Source organism: Corythoichthys intestinalis, chromosome 22 (assembly GCF_030265065.1).
Source record: "Corythoichthys intestinalis isolate RoL2023-P3 chromosome 22, ASM3026506v1, whole genome shotgun sequence".
Lineage (NCBI taxonomy): Eukaryota > Metazoa > Chordata > Actinopteri > Syngnathiformes > Syngnathidae > Corythoichthys > Corythoichthys intestinalis.
Genome location: NC_080416.1, coordinates 34,869,818 through 34,886,717, shown reverse-complemented (window position 1 = coordinate 34,886,717; position 16,900 = coordinate 34,869,818). Strand labels below are relative to the sequence as shown.

General features: G+C 44.6%; 1 protein-coding gene across 1 annotated transcript in view; it reads left to right on the top strand.

The window, feature by feature from the left end:
• Window positions 1–16,092, top strand: part of c8b (complement component 8, beta polypeptide) — a 36,822-nt gene extending 20,730 nt beyond the window's left edge. The window contains exons 8-12 of the mRNA XM_057828126.1: window positions 8,820–8,948; window positions 9,022–9,185; window positions 9,963–10,116; window positions 15,747–15,821; window positions 15,895–16,092. Coding sequence (XP_057684109.1) covers window positions 8,820–8,948; window positions 9,022–9,185; window positions 9,963–10,116; window positions 15,747–15,821; window positions 15,895–16,049 — 677 coding nt within the window. The 3' untranslated portion in view covers window positions 16,050–16,092. The remainder of the gene's footprint in view (window positions 1–8,819; window positions 8,949–9,021; window positions 9,186–9,962; window positions 10,117–15,746; window positions 15,822–15,894) is intronic.
• The last annotated feature ends 808 nt before the right edge of the window (window positions 16,093–16,900 follow it).

Sequence of the window (16,900 nt, the reverse complement as noted above, 5' to 3'; positions counted from 1 at the left end):
GTCGGTAAATTCGGTAATTTAATAAAACAAGAAAATATAGTCTTTTCATCCCGCTTTCACTCTGTGTTGTTTGGCTATGTTCATTCCCCTTTAAGAAAGCAGACAGTGTGCTTACGTATGGAGTCACGTGGTTTTCAGGAAGCCAAACAAACAGAAGCCCGGTAGGCTAACACTAGCGGCTAACGCTATAAGTAAACGGGATGGAGTCGGGCTTAAGTTAGCTTCGCCAAGCTTATACCCGACATCAAGTAAACTCTTGGCGGGTTCCAGACGGGCTTTCACCCACTGTCCTCCCTGGTTCTCACGATTTTAGGAGAGGATGCTTTCAGTGTTTTCTTCTGGTAGGCAAGCCAGAGGCTAACGCTAGCGACTAAGGGTACAAATGAATGTGATGGAGTCGGATAGCGGCTCTAACCTTGTCGAAATGGCTGAAATTAATGAGTGGACTGGGCACGGACTTCATGTAGCAATCATTATGTCGCGTTATTTGGTATCTCTGTGTGATTTCACACAGACACAAATATGAATGGGATCAGAGGATTTGTTCTATATATTTTACGAACGATAATTTATACATGTGTCCAGTCCTGTATCCAATGCGTGACATTTTTTTATTATAAAAGAGTACTCACTCTGGCCATTTCGAGCTTGGCTACTCCCCTCCTTTGCTTAGCTTTAGCCTCCTTTACCAGTCATCGTCCTCTTTCTTGATATCTCGGGACATTTAGGTGGCTGCACCTGTATGGTCGGCACCGCATCTCCTTTGAGCAGCAATCTTTTAGCAAAACCCGATTTCTCTTGTCCATAGTTCGAGAAGCTTTCAGGTGGAAAATGCGCACCACAGAAAAGCGTGCCGGAGGCTGTGTCTAGAAAATTAGCCCTCTTTGCACGGACGAACTTTACCCATTGTCTGTGTAGTCCAGCTTTTTTTTTCGCGTTCAGGAACTCATGGATACTATATTCCGATAAATAACTATTTGTACACCACATAGCACAGCAGTTTTGAACCATTTTTGTGATGTTTTGGTCAAACAAACCCCAACGCTACTCTCTCGTCGTTAAAAAACAATGGCACCTGGCTCCGCCTCGACTGTCAATCACTTGTCGTGACGTCTCCGCCCCATTCGGCTGTTTCCGGAACACTTTCGGAAATGTTCGTCATTTTCGATCTATTTTCGATAATTGCTCATTAATGTGATTGATTTTTTTTGTTAACTTTATCAATATTTGTTATCTTGGCACATAACGGTTCTATTGATGTCTCACACCCCCTTTGCCGCTACATACTCTTTAATGGCCACAGCTATTTTTCAGTATGTGTTTGCTTTATTTTGCCATCATAAAATCTTAATTTTTTCATTGGCATCAGAGCAATACAGCTTTAATCTGGTTGAGCCTGTGTGGAGGGTGCATGTATTAAAAAATGTTCTTGAAAAAAAAAACTGAAACCTTGACGTAAACACTTGTGTTGAATAATTATGTCACAGCAGCCATTACCAATAAGTTGTCTGAAGTGTACTGTTAAAGCTGCAAGTCATTTGTGTTAGAATGACATGTTTGCACTGTCGTCATATTGATTTTTATAATGTACATTTTTCAAGTCATACAACCTGTTATAAATGTTCACACTAGAATTCTTATTGTTTACAAGATTTTTTTTAATACTTAATGTCTAGACTGCATGTGCAATTGTTAAATTGTAAGCTGGTAAATAAATTTAACGAGAAACATTGATTCAAAATTTCAAATTATATAACAGTCCGCTTGGGCGAATTTATCATCATTTATCGTTATCGAGGTAAATCTGCTCAATTTATCATGATATGTACTTAAGGCCATATTGCCCAGCCCTAGCTCTTACCTCCACCAAGGTGCATTTCGAATGGACCCCTGCGGCAGAGGCAGTGTTCCGGGCCTTGAAGACCCGGCTCACCACAGCCCCCATCCTGACAATGCCTGATCCCCGTCGTCAGTTCGTGGTGGAGGTCAACACCTCCTGTGACTGCATTGGGGCTATACTGTCCCAGCGAGCAGAGCATGATGGGAAGAGGCATCCCTGCGCCTTCCTTTCCACCGCCTATCTCCAGCAGAGCGAAACTACAACGTGGGCGACCGAGAACTACTTGCCATGAAGACCGCTCTGGAGGAGTGGCGGCATTGGCTCGAGGGGACAGAGCAACCCTTCATAGTTTGGACAGATCATCACAATCTAGAGTATCTCAAGACAGCTAAGCGACTCAATTCTCGCCAGGCCAGGTGGGCGCTCTTTTTTGACCGATTCTCCTTCTCTATTTCTTACTGGCCGGGGTCCCAGAACATCAAAGCAGACGCCCTCTCTCGCCTCTACGACCCCGAGCCTGTGGCCAAGGAACCTGAACCCATCCTGCCACTAAATTGTGTGGTAGGGGCAGTAACTTAGCAAATAGAAACAGGTTAAGCAGGCATTGGGGGGGGGGGGGGGGGGGTCTGGACACCTCGGGGTGCCCTGAGAACCGATTTTTCATCCCAGCTAACCTACGCTCCCGGGTGATCCAATAGGCCCACTCCACGCCGCTTTCCTGCCATCCTGGAGTCAAGTGCACTATACACGCCATCTCCCGCAGGTTCTAGTGGCCATGCATGAAGCCGGAGGTCCGGGAGTACGTCGAGGCTTGTTCGGTCTGCGCTCGAAACAAGACGTCCACCAGACCACGCATGGGCCTTCTTCAACCCCTCCCGATTCCTACCATGGGCTGAGACTTCCTTGGACTTTGTCACAGGGCTCCCTGTATCCCAGGGGAATACCACAATCCTGATGTCCTGGTAGTCAACCGCTTCTCCAAGATGGCCCACTTCATAGCCCTGCCTGCCTTGCCCTCTGCCAAAGATACTGCAGGGATCATGATGCGGGAGGTATTCCGCATTCACGGCTTCCCACGGGACATTGTCTCAGACCGGGGGCAACAGTTCGTGTCACTCTTTTGGAGGGTGTTCTGCCGCCTCATCGGGGCCAAGGCCAGCCTCACGTCAGGATACCATCCGGAGTCCAGCGGCCAGACCGAGCGCCTCAACCAACAGTTGGAAACCGGCCTCTGGTGTTTGGTGTCCCAGAACCCATCCACATGGAGCAACTACCTGGTCTGGGTCGAATATGCTCATAACACACTTCCCACCTCCACCACAGGTATGTCACCCTTCAAATGCGTCCATGGCTACGATCCGCCATTGTTTGCTGCACAGGAGCGGGAGGTCTCTCTCCCGTCTGCCCATGCCTTGGTCCGCCGTAGCAGAGGCATCTGGGAAGCAGCTCGCCAAGTCCTCATCCACCAAGGGGATCGTGTGAAGAAGGCAGCAGACCGCCGCAGATGCCCAGCACCCGCCTACCAGGCGGGACAGCGAGCGTGGCTAAGCGCCCGAAACCTTCCCCTCCGGGCCACCTGCCGGAAGTTGGCCCCCCGCTTCGTGGGTCCGTATCCCGTATCGAAGGTCGTAGGCCCGGCAGCAGTGCGTCTACGTCTTTCACGCTCCCTGAGGGTCCACCCCACCTTCCACGTCAGCCAAGTCAAGCCTGTGGTGGAGAACTCCATGGTGCCTAAGCCACGCCCTCCACCTCCTCTGGACATCGACGGCGGTCCTGCCTATCAGGTCAAGCAGTTGCTGGCGGTGCGACCCAGGGGTCGTGGCCGCCAATACCTGGTGGACTGGGAGGGCTACGGCCCGGAGGAGAGACCCAATGGGTTCCCTCACGATTCATCCTGATCCTTGATCAGGGATTTCCACAGGGACCACCCCCTACCTGCCTGGTTGGTCTGGCAGCTGGTCCTAGTGGGGGGGGGGGGGGCTCTGTCATGCCACATCGCCTCCTGTTTTATTTTGAAGGCTTCGCCCTCTTCATAGTCGCGTACTTGCCCTTCCTCTTCTCACCTAATCACCTATTGTTTCCACCTGTTCCCCATTACCTTGTGTGTGTATAATGCCCTAGTTTCCCTTGTCTTGTGCAGAAGTGTCTTTCTACCCAGGTTAGTCATGTCAGCCTCTCGTCATGGTAATCCTGTACATTATCCTCCATTTGGAGCGCTTTGTGTTCGTACATTTTTGATCATAGTAATCCTGACTGTCCTCTTTTTGGAGCGTTTTTAGTTTTTACCTTTCCTCCCTTTTGGAGTGCTTTGTGTTTGAACATTTTGATCCAAGTCATCCTGACTAATTCCTCCGTTGGAGCGCTTTTTGTTTGTACTTTTTCTTATCCCCGCATGTCAGCGGAAGAACCTTAGTTTTCATTAATAAACTTTATTGCCGGTACTCCGCATCTGAGTCCGTCTTGTCAACATAGCCTGACACTTTAAAGACACGACGCAATTGAACATGCTGGTGTGATCATAGGACTTCCAACTGCAGGCTTGTTTGTGGTCATGTGACTGTAGAATGTCTGTTTGGTATAATATCATGTACCAAGTAGACATGTAAACCATCATGTAAGCATTGTGCAGTGTTGTTTTTGGCAGCCCTTTCAATTTTTGTCTTAGTCCAAAATACATATCAGTCTTAGTCATATTTTAGTCATTTCAAAATGTGTTCATCTATTCTTAGTCAACGAAAGCGCAATGACAATTACTCAAAATGTTTTCATTTGTAAACTTCAAAGGTTTTAGGCTACATTTACACTAGGACAGATAATGGCCTCAAAAATGTAATTAGTTGGACTATACAGCATGTCGGTAACACGAGTATGCCTATTATCCGGATTAGTTGTTAGACAGTTAATGTAGGCGGGTAATATTAAACGCCGCTTAATACGGACTGCTGTCTCCGTACAACAGTCGGGTACTAAGGAAGTGATGTCATGCCGTCAGATGGATTAGTTGAATTTTTCTTTTATCATAGACAATGTGTTTTAGGTTGTTTTATTTACCTGACATGTTTCGGAGGCGGAAGTAGTCGGGATCGTAAACAATGGAGGCCGACGATCACGACGTGGCATTCCTGCTCCACTTTTCTTTTTCACACATTTTTCTTGAACCTTCAAACTACGTCGCTATTATATGCTTCAATTCAGTGCCCATTTGTGGTCCTCCAATCGCGGATGACGCCGTTATGAGCGTTTTTTTTAACAGAGCTCGTCTCACGCGTTGTCTCCGATCAGCCAGCTGCGGGGCTGGCCCCTCCTTACTCAATGCCGACTGAACATTAGTATATAAAAATGCGTCAAGGAAAATTAAACCCCGAAAAGTGACCTGCGTTGTACCCCCAGTCAAGGAGGCGCGCGATCACTTTTTTTCTATGATTTTCTGCCTGTCAAAATTGTCGCCACTTCCAAGATCGCACAAGCACTGCTGATTGCAGCTTCCAGGAAATATACGCAGCGCCAAGTGGTGAGAGCGAAACTGAGCATCGATTGTAACATACCAAGTGCTGATGTCAGCCTTATTTCAATCACAATTCAGCAACTGCTCATAAAAGCCGAGCGAGCTCTCCCTTCACTCTCGCTCCTGCATGATGCGTTCAATTGCGGTCACGAAAAAAACAGTGATCACAAAATAATGAGTCTAGAAGGTATAGTAATTTCGAAATTTGCCACCGGCGAGTAATGAGTTCCCGTTTCAGAGGTAAACCGCGTGGGTGATGACATAACATATGAGGCTGCTGCTCTCTACACATGCATAGTTTGCGCAAATGCAGGCGTACCTTGCAGAAGTGTGTGTGTGTGGGGGGGGGGGGGCTTAAAGGCACCTTAAACGGAAGTGTGGACAAGAATAAAAATAGTCAGCAAAATACCCTGGAGAAAATTATCTCTCCTAGTGTAGCGTAGCCTTACTCCATGAATAAATAAATAAATATATGTTTTCCAACAATTTCGAATGAGCATTGGCAGACGAGCGCATAATTTTAGAGTCTACAAGGACATCACCATCTTTGTGATGATAATACACACTGCGCAGGAAAACAGTACATTATTTTCAGTGAATTAAACTCACCTGGATGCCATATACTGTCTGTAAAAAGTTTCACAAGAGTTTAAGACGACACTCACCACTATGGTTGCCAACTCCCTTAAAGAAAATTAAGGGACACCTCATTGGTAGAGCCGGCCGGCATGAATAACCTTTAACTTTTGCGTGTGTGTGTGTGTGTGTGTGTGTGTGGCGGGGGGGGGGGTTAGTGTTCGTGTGTGTGTGAAAACTGATTATTTTATTATGATAATTATTTTAATAAAATTAGATTTTTGTACATTTTAGTGCTATTAGCACATAAAAACAACAATTATCACCAATGTACTTTTAATACAAAAATAGACAGAACCCAAAAATATAATACAAATAGTGAAAATGACGGAGAACAAGAAAACAAATGATCATCATTTTGAACATTCTTTTTACTTGCGCTTCACTTAAACCTCTTTTCTCCCACCCTTTTATGTTTATGTTGTCATCCATTAGTGACACTACCTCGACCTATGAGATGAGCGGGATTGCCAATGTTCTGTCAGAAAGCAGAAGAGGTGGGGGAATGCATTCCCCTACATCAGTGCTTCTCAATTATTTTCTGTTACGCCCCCCCAAGGAAGACGTAAATGTTTCGCGCCCCCCCCAAACTCTGCCGCCACTGTAAATAGTATAATTTGTCTATAATATTATAATAAGTACGCCTCTGCCTCACATTGTGTCCTTTTTTTCTATTAGAGAAAATAACAGAGATCAACTTACAAAGTATAACTTTATCAACATTGTTTTGTTTGTAACAGAAAAGACTTAACGGGCATCAATTTGCCTGAATTAAAAAAAGAAGTCACATCCAAACTGTAAAAATACTCTCAAGATACAGTTTTGTCCATTTGATACTGAAAAATAAAATCAGTAAATAATAAAAAACTCAAATTGATTAGAAACATTAACTCCTGAGGACAATATGCCAAAAAATTTGACCGAAAAACAAAACTGAATAAAAGAAAAAAAAGGACAGAAGGACAGTTTTTATTTTCGTTGCTCACAGTATCAGTTCCAGTTTGCAATGATGTGGGGTTATTTTGCACTGAGCATGCTAACAGTGCTCACTGGTTTACTTATGTAACACTGACAAAGCGGGACGATTGTTGGCAATATTCGGCACGTTTTCGCTGAAAAACAACCAAGCGGCTTATCAATGAGATTGGGGTCTAATGTCTTTAATTGGCGTTTTAATTGATTTGGCTTCCGTCTGTCCGCTATAATCATTTTTAGACACAGTAAACAGTGGTCTTTCCTCATCTACCACTGTATTAAATGTCAAAGCAAAAAGGCAAACGGCCTGAAAAAAAGCGCATTCTCGGCGGCCGAGGGAGAAACGTTGGTGAGGGCAGTCGTCGTGACGATCCCAAGCCGAAAATGGCACTTCTCGGGCGGACACGTGAGAACCGGAGAAGACAGTAGGTTGCTGCGTGAGTCCGGCCGGAAAACGGCTTTCGATAACAGCGCACAGCTCTTCATATCTCTCCTCAGTGTGCTCTTGCTTACTTCAAAAATACTGAAAATGAGAGTGCCACTGCCACCCACTGAGTGGATGTGCAAGTACACTTTATTCTAGTACGGCAAAAAAATGCATGTTCCCCGAGGTCACATGCGCCACCCCTGGCATTGCTCTTCGCTCTCAAATAGTGGGGCGCGCCCCACTGTTTGAGAAGTACTGCCCTAAATATTCTTCAAAAGCACCATACCAGTATTCGTTCGTTCTACAAATAAAGTACAATTTTCAATTGTCATGATAATACGGGTCAAGACGCGCCCCTTGTAAGCTTAATAAGGGATGTGTACTTTGTTTCTGAACAAGGGACGATTCTGTTTTTCAAGGGACGATTGGCAATCCTACTCACTGTGCTAAATGCTAAAACTAAGGCGAACGCTATGCTACCACTACAAGTTACATTTAGTGTGTAATGATCACTCAGCACAGACCTAAAAGCTAAAGCAACTTGGCATAACTAGCCAAGATAAGAAATCAAAACTTATCAAGCAGCACACAAAAGGAAAGTCTGGAGCCTGGAGAGGGCACATGTGAGTAAGTGTGTGTGTGTGTGTGTGGGGGGGGGGGGGGGGGGCGCAGCACGTTAAATGAGTGACATGACCAAACACTGCTACGATGCGTACTAATGACACATACGATAAGAAAATGTCACACGTTGTAAACTTATGACGGAACCTGGCGAATTTTCATTTTGATCTCGTTAGACAAAAACTGGCATTTGTCTCGTTATGTTTTAGTCTCCCAAGACGTTTTTAGCTCATCATTTAAAAATTGTTCGTCGACGAAATATTTTCGTTATTGTCATTGTTGACGAAAACAACACTGTGGCGACATCTCATTGGTGAAACTGTGAGAGCCACTGTTTGCTCTCTGGCAAAAATAAAGTCATGTAATGATTACCACCTTCTCGAATTCACCCACAGAATTAAGGTTGGGGATGTTGTGTTTCTGGCGGTAGGGGGTGGGGCGCGTTGATGCACGGTTTCAGGGTCAGACAGACCAGAGACACGAGCGGCTGACAAGCAGAACACACCGGCTCAACTAGTTAAATCTATTATGTAGAATAATTATTAAAAAATGTTAGTTTAGCCCAAAGTAGCGGAGTATGAGTAGATTTGCTTCTTGACAAATCTACTCAAGTTAAAGTAAAAACTATGGGGTGGTAAACCTTTTCTTTGAATTACATTTTTCTCAAAACGTTACTCTTGTAAATGCAAAGGAATAAATTTGACGCTTTACCACCCACCTCTGTTTATATCATTACCCTGGCATGCCCCACTGATTGCGCAAAAATATTGACATGAAAGAAAGTTCTAACACTGACAAAATATTTGTTGTCCTAGACTATTCTTTGACGGATTACAAATCATGTATGCAGTCAGGATTTAAGGTTGGTGCCAACATTTATGGCGTCTATGTGTCCGTGGGCTATCAAGGTGGATCCTGTGATGGCCTCCTCAATGAGATGGGAGGTAAGATTGCATGTAAAAATGCAGTGTACTCTGTTTTTAGAATGATATATTCAATTCAACTTCAATCTTCCAGATGAGACGTCAAATGGTAGCATGGTGGAGGACATCGTGGCGGTGGTAAGGGGGGGCAGCAGTGAATCAATAACTGCTTTGGTGTCCCATAAGCTTCCATTGCCACATCTGATGAGACTCTGGGGCGAGGGAGTGCGCTTCAACCCTGACTTCCTTCGCAGAACGGTATAAAACTACTGTATGCTAATGCTATAGGGAGGTTTGGGATGGTACAGGTAAGCTGAGGTAGGATTCGCATCTTGGTTTGTCACCGTTTTGGCGCTGTCTCATGCTGTTTTCGAAACTTGAGTCGAGTATACAATTTGGTTGGGTTTACTGGGAACGCCTGGCAGAGACCCGTGTCCGGAGGAGTTTCAACTCCCATGAGCTTCGCCAATGGCCAGGGAGAGGTGGGGGACATTGAGTCAGAGTGGACCATGTTCCGTGCCTCTATGTCTGAAGCAGCCGACTGGAGCTGTGGCCACAAAGTGGTCAGTGCTTTGCTTATTGTGGCAGCGATCCCAGAATCCGCTGATGGATCCCTGCGGTGAGGGATGTCATCAAGCTGAAGAAGGAGTCCTATCGTGCCTTTTTGGCCTGCAGGACTCCAGAGGCAGCTGATAGGTACTATTTCACCTGAAACTAGTACTGGAAATTTACAGCTGATATGCTGTTTTCAGAAATACTGAGTTGACGTTTTAATTTTAATTCCGACATCACATTGGCAAGCAAGTAGATTTATTATTTGTCTTGCAAAGCACTTAGCGTTTGCATTTCCAATTTTGTCAATGTAAATGGCATACTTGATCAACCAAAGTCGACAGAAATGGCTCATGTTTACTGAATCCCTCAAAGCAAAGCAGCCCAGTATGGAAGTAAACGGCAAAAGATGCCGCATGGAAAGCGTTCATGTCTCATTTTTGTTCTTGTTTCTAATTTCAAGAGTCTGCATTTCCTCATTAGACCCGACCTCTGTACGAATTGATCACCTCCAAAGAATTCACCCATGACACCATCTTGAGGAGAAATCTTAAACGGGCCCTGTTTGAGTACTTGGAAGAGGCCAGTTCGTGCCGATGTGCTCCCTGCCGCAATAACGGAGTTGCCATACTCAGAGGTAGGTACCTCACAGTCATCACCTATTGAGCTGTATCTAACCACCGAAGCTGCATTTACAGTTGTGGTCAAAAGTTTACATACACTTGTGAAGAACATAATGTCATGGATCTCTTGAGTTTCCAGTTATTTCTACAACTCTGATTTTTCTCTGATAGAGTGATTGGAACAGATACTTCTTTGTCACAAAAAACATTAATGAAGTTTGGCTCTTTTATGACTTTGTAATGGGTGAACAGAAAAAAGTGATCAAATCTGCTGGGTCAAAAATATACATACAGCAGCGCTAATATTTGGTAACATGTCCCTTGGCCATTTTCACTTCCGTTAGGCGCTTTTGGTAGCCATCCACAAGCTTCAGGCAAGCTTCTGGTTGAATCTTTGACCACTCCTCTTGACAGAATTGGTGCAGTTCAGTTAAATTTGATGGCTTTCTGACATGGACTTGTTTCTTCAGCATTGTCCACAAGTTATCAATGGGGTTTAAGTCAGGACTTTGGGAAGGCCATTCGAAAACCTTAATTCTAGCCTGATTTAGCCATTCCATTACCACTTTTGATGTGTGTTTGGAGTCATTGTCCTGTTGGAACACCCAACTGCGCCCAAGACCCAGTCTTCGGGCTGATGACGTTAGGTTATCTTGAAGAATTTGAAGGTAATCCTCCTTCTTCATTATCCCATTTACTCTCTGTAAAGCACCAATTCCATTGGCAGCAAAACAGCCCCACAGCATAATACTACCACCACCGTGTTTGACGGTAGGCATGGTGTATTTGGGGTTAAAGGCCTCACCTTTTCTCCTCCAAACATACTGCTGGGCATTGTGGCCAAACAGCTCGATTTTTGTTTCGTCTGACCACAGAACTTTCCTCCAGAAGGTGTTATCTTTGTCCATGTGATAAGCAACAAACTTCAGTCGAGCCTTAAGGTGCCGCTTTTGGAGCTAGGGCTTCCTTCTTGCACGGCAGCCTCTCAGTCCATGGAGATGCAAAACACGCTTGACTGTGGACACTGACACCTGTGTTCCAGCAGCTTCTAATTCTTGGCAGATCTGCTTTTTGGTGATTCTCGGTTGAATCTTCACCCTCCTGACCAATTTTCTCTCAGCAGCAGGTGATAGCTTGCGTTTTCTTCCTGATCGTGGCAGTGACAAAACAGTGCCATGCACTTTATACTTACAAACAATTGTTTGCACTGTTGCTCTTGGGACCTGCAGCTGCTTTGAAATTGCTCCAAGTGACTTTCCTGACTTGTTCAAGTCAATGATTCGCTTTTTCAGATCCATGTATGTATATTTTTGACCCAGCAGATTTGATCACTTTTTCTGTTAACCCATAATAAAGTCATAAAAAAAAACCAAACTTCATGAATGTTTTTTGTGACAAAGTATCTGTTCCAATAACTCTATCGGAGAAAAATCAGAGTTGTAGAAATAACTGGGAACTCAAGAGAGCCATGACATTATGTTTTTCACAAGTGTATGTGTAACCCCTGTGTCAGCGCCGCCCCGCGTTCCGCTCCCACCTCTGACTAGGCCGGGACGCGAACCCGCGCGCCAACGACGCTTCCACTCGGCAGGCAAGATCGGTAACCACTACACCAATAAGCTCGAGCCAACGGCACAGCCGCTAGCGATCTTACATGAAGGAATCGGCAGGGAGGTTTCCACGCTCCACATGGACCTGCGTGCACCCGTTACATTCACCCCCCGAAACCTTCGCTGCCGATCCGGGTACACGGCACCATTGTAACCCCTGTGTCAGCGCCGCCCCGCGTTCCGCTCCCACCTCTGACTAGGCCGGGACGCGAACCCGCGTGCCAACGACGCTTCCACTCGGCAGGCAAGATCGGTAACCACTACACCAATAAGCTCGAGCCAACGGCACAGCCGCTAGCGATCTTACATGAAGGAATCGGCAGGGAGGTTTCCACGCTCCACATGGACCTGCGTGCACCCGTTACATATGTAAACTTTTGACCACAACTGTATCATTGCTCTAGTGAAAGAGTTCAGCTGTGTGCGTAGTTCGTGTAATCAAAATGTGAAATGTTAAATAGAGTGCACTTGCCTCTACAGGATTCTCAACAGTCACGTGACTTTCTAACACCCTAAGCCACACCTTACATTTCTCACCCCCCCCCCCCCCCCAAAAAAAAAAAAAAAAATCTAACTTGAACATTCTCATTATGTATAAGTATAATGAATTCGGAAGATCTTAAAACTGTTAGGGTGTGCGACAAGGAGGGATCTAAGTGCAGACACGGTGGTTGCGGTGAGTAATATTTATTTACAGACACCAGAGATAGCGTGGCGGATGGAGGTTGCTTCGTGAGCCGGCGTGAGACGTGGGAGAGTGGAAGGAGGCAGGCGTGGAAGCTCGGAAGGAGGCAGGCGTGGAAGCTCGGAAGGAGGCAGGCGTGGAAGCTCAGAAGGAGGCAGGCGTGTAAGCTCAGAAGGAGGCAGGCGTAGAATCCGACAAGGAGCGCGCAGAAGACAGGACCTGGGGCGAGAGCAAAGTAGTCGTGAGCCGGGAATCAGTGATATCATATAAAGAATGCGAGAAGCAACTGACGGCGAAACCAGACGAGTTGATCGGGCGACGAGGTGGAGCGTCTGCTTGGCTTTTAAAGCTGGCTGATGTTAATTGCCCTCAGGTGTGGCCGCTCCACTCGTCTGACCTGTAATCACTAAAAACATGCACACCTGCTGGAGGTGGGCATGTCTCAGAAGGAAGGGGAAGAGGACCTAACAAAAACCATCTCATTTACATTTGTGGCGCAACCGTCAGTACAGTGTGGTCCTCTTCTTAGATATCAAATACTGAATATAAGGCTAGATGTCTAAAGGCAGAGTTGGCAGCGTAAGAGACTGGCGACTGACCCTCTTGCATCGGGGAGCTTCTCTGGAGGGCTCTATTGTAGCAGGCGTGAGGTGAGGGATTTTCTCCACTATAATTCTTTACAAATGGATTGGTTAATAAAAAACTATCAACGTGATTATAATTCTAGCTGGATTTTGAGACAATTTTATAAATTTTTTTTTTTTTACATTGTGTTTCGTTCATTAGGAGAAAGCAGCGAGCAGGAAGGAGTTATTGGGGACAGAAAGGAAAGTAGAAATAGACAGAAGAGAAGAACAAACAACAACAAGGAATACATTCAACGCCTACACTATCTATGAATATAATAGTTACATCGTTAGCTAATTGTGTTTCCAATGGACACCATGTGGGGGGCATGATGATCGAGGAGAAAAAGGAGGGGGGAGAGTCAGAAAGACATGTGATTAGGTGAGGTGGAGTGTACACAAATCAGCAATGTCAGTTGTAGAACCAAGTATTATGTTAATCACTTGTAAGTTTGGATATGTTGACATTCTATTCTAAGCTGCCTGATTGCTAAAGGCTGTTTCAAACTAGCAGCAGCTGAGTGTGAAGGGTTAAGCGGCAACCCATTCATTGGCTTCTCAGTGAAAGTGAGCAGTAGACGGCTGTTTGGGGTGAAACAGCAAGTTTGAATGAATTTGCGACAAGTGGCAGGGCCCAGAAAAAAGCCTTGTTCGATTTTCAGAGCGCCTCCATGCTGAGGTCAGCAACGAATCCAGCAGAAGGGCAGGCATACTTACAGTCTATCACAAAAGTGAGTACATCCCTCGGATTCCTGCAGAAATGTAAGTATATCTTTTCATGGGACAACACTGACAAAATGACACTTTGACGCAATTAAAAGTAGTCTGTCTGCAGCTTATATAATAGAGTTCATTTATTTTCCCCTCAAAATAACTCAAAATATAGCCATTAATATCTAAACCCCTGGCAACAAAAGTGAGTACACCGCATGGGAACTACGTACATCCCTAAATGTCCAAATTGAGTACTGCTTGTCACTTTCCCTCCAAAATGTCACATGACTCGTTACAGGAGTGCTGTCAGCATTGCTGCAGAGATAGAAGAGGTGGGGGGTCAGCCTGTTAGTGCTCAAACCATACGCCGTACTCTACATCAAATTGGTGTGCATGGCTGTCACCCCAGGAGGACGCCTTTTCTGAAGACGGTACATAAGAAAGCTCGGAAACTGTTTGCTGAAGACATGTCAACAAAGCACATGGATGTCCCATGGTCCATGGAACCATGTCCTATGGTCTGATGAGACGAAGATTAATTTGTATGGTTCCGATGGTCTCAAGCATGTGTGGCGGCGACCAGGTGAGGAGTATAAAGATAAGTGTGTCATGCCTACAGTCAAGCATAGTGGTGGGAATGACCCCCCAACCTCTTCAATCTCTGCAGCAATGCTGACAGCACTCCTGTAACAAGTCGTATGACATTTTGACGGGAAAATGACAAGCAGTACTCAATTTGGACATTTAGGGAATGGTTTTTTTTTCAAAGGCGTGTACTCACTTTTGTTGCCAGGGGTTTAGATATTAATGGCTATATTTTGAGTTATTTTGAGGGGAAAATAAATGAACTCTATTATATAAGTTGCACACAGACTACTTTTCATTGTGTCAAAGTGTGATTTTGTCAGTGTTGTCCCATGAAAAGATGTACTTAAATATCTGCAGAAATGCGAGGGGTGTACTCACTTTTGTGATACACTGTATATCTGTGCTATCTGGGCTGTTTCGACGGACGGATATACGCAAATCACGGCCGACGAAACCTTGATAAATGCGCTTATTAAAAGTTTTGCAAGCTCCGGGACACTCGAAAAATGACTCTCATACCTCTCCCTGCTTAGCTAATGGTACCTCGATGTGCGTGTGTGGAAAAGTAGTTGATGAACAACAACAAAAAAACTATCCCCTTTCTCACCGAAACTAGTAAAACTCTTTTCACTGACAGAATAATGCCCTATCGGAGTATTTAGCATTGAGCCCAATGGAGGAGGAAGTGTTTGTCAGCAATTCTGGTTTAGGGTTAAAAGTACAATGTAATTTAATAATTTATACAACACTGACAGTGTCGAATATTTAACACAATTAATGAGTTGAAATATTAACACTTTCCAAAGTGTAACTTGAACACAGAATCTGTGAGAATTATATAAACTCAGGAAAAGTGATTTTAACTCCATCAGAGTTAAATTAACACTCGTGATTTTACTGTGTAGTGTGCAAAGGCCTTAATCTTGGCACCGATAGTTTCACTACTTGAGTGTGTCTAATTGCACCCAATCATGCGTGAATCCCATATGATAGACATATAGACATATGATAGTCCTGTAGACAAGTGGAAATGCTGCGCCCCAGGGCCACGGCCCCTCCCCAGCCATTTGGGGGGTGAGCCAGCGACAGCAAGAAGTAGGGGTAGGCCCTACTTTTTGTTCTGCCTCATTAGAACCCGATTCGTTACATTATTTCAGGAATTATTATTATTATTATACTGTATTATTATTCCTATTAATAAGAAAAAAATATTTGTGTTACTAAGTGTAATTGCCATTTGTATTAGTACCAGGAGTATGTATTAAGGATTTAGTGTTGGGTTTCGGTCTGGCATATGACCATTTCAACTTACATACAAGGTCCTGGAACGAATTAACGTCGTATGTTGAGGTACCACTGTACAATTATTGCATTGATTTTCTAGATAATGCTGAAAATATACATTATCTAATCCTCAACAGGCAATAGATGTGATTGCGTGTGCCCTTTAGGCTACAGTGGCTATGGTTGTGAGGTGACACACAGACAACAGACAGGTTTGCTCATACAACATTAGTATTGTATCTTTTGGACCGGTTTCCACAGAGACATAATGATGTCCTATGACAGATATAACCATCGATGGCAGCTGGAGTTGCTGGGGTTCATGGTCCGCCTGCAGTGGAAGAACAATGACAAGGAGTCGACAGTGTAACAACCCGACGCCCAGCAAGGAAGGCCTTCCGTGCAGAGGCTTGCATCAGGAGTCCACTGAATGCTTTTAAAATATCCCAACTGCACAGAACGATTAAATTTCCTTCTGATTATGTTGTTGAATCATCTCTTTGTCCCCACTGGTGTCATTAAGTGTGAGATTTTAAATATAGTATAGACATGATTTTAATAGTATTCTAACAATTTTACTGGCCCATTTATTGGTAGTATAATGATTTACATGTCTGGCTCCAATCCCAATTAACTTGTGACTGGTTGGTGATTGCTTCACGGTGCTGTCAGTGGTTCCCAAACTTTTTTGCACCACGGACCGGTGTGATGTCAGCCATTTTTTCACGGACCGGTAATGCGTGGCAGAAAAATACAGTAAATATTAAAGTGATCCTCTAATGTAGGCTCTAATAAACCACAATTGTTCTCTTGTACTAAAATATGTTGTTAGAAACACATAAATTGTTAAATCAATGGCAATATTTTATAATATTTAGTCCATGTTTTGACAGTTCGTTGGCGCCATGGTTTGCGGGCTCGCAGTGATGACGTAATTGGGATCTTTCCAAATGTGTAGCGTGTTCAACAATTGCTTATTGCTGCCTAAACTCGCGAAGTAAAATGCCACGATGTGCTGCTTTTGGATGCAATTTCCAGTCAAATGGAAACAAGGGGAGTGAAGTGAATGGTCAAGGTGGAATTATTATTTTTAGTGAATAAATGTGCATAAGTGGAAGCTTCTCCCCCTTTTTGGTCCCTGTATGCACGTATCCTACCCACCATGCGTTACAACTGGCGCCCGAACATTTTTCCTGGATCCTCAGTCAAGTAAGGGATCCGTCTATTTTCTGGATCCGACGGTCCCACCGCGTCTGCAATGTTGGTTTCGGATCTGTCCATTTTTTTGATT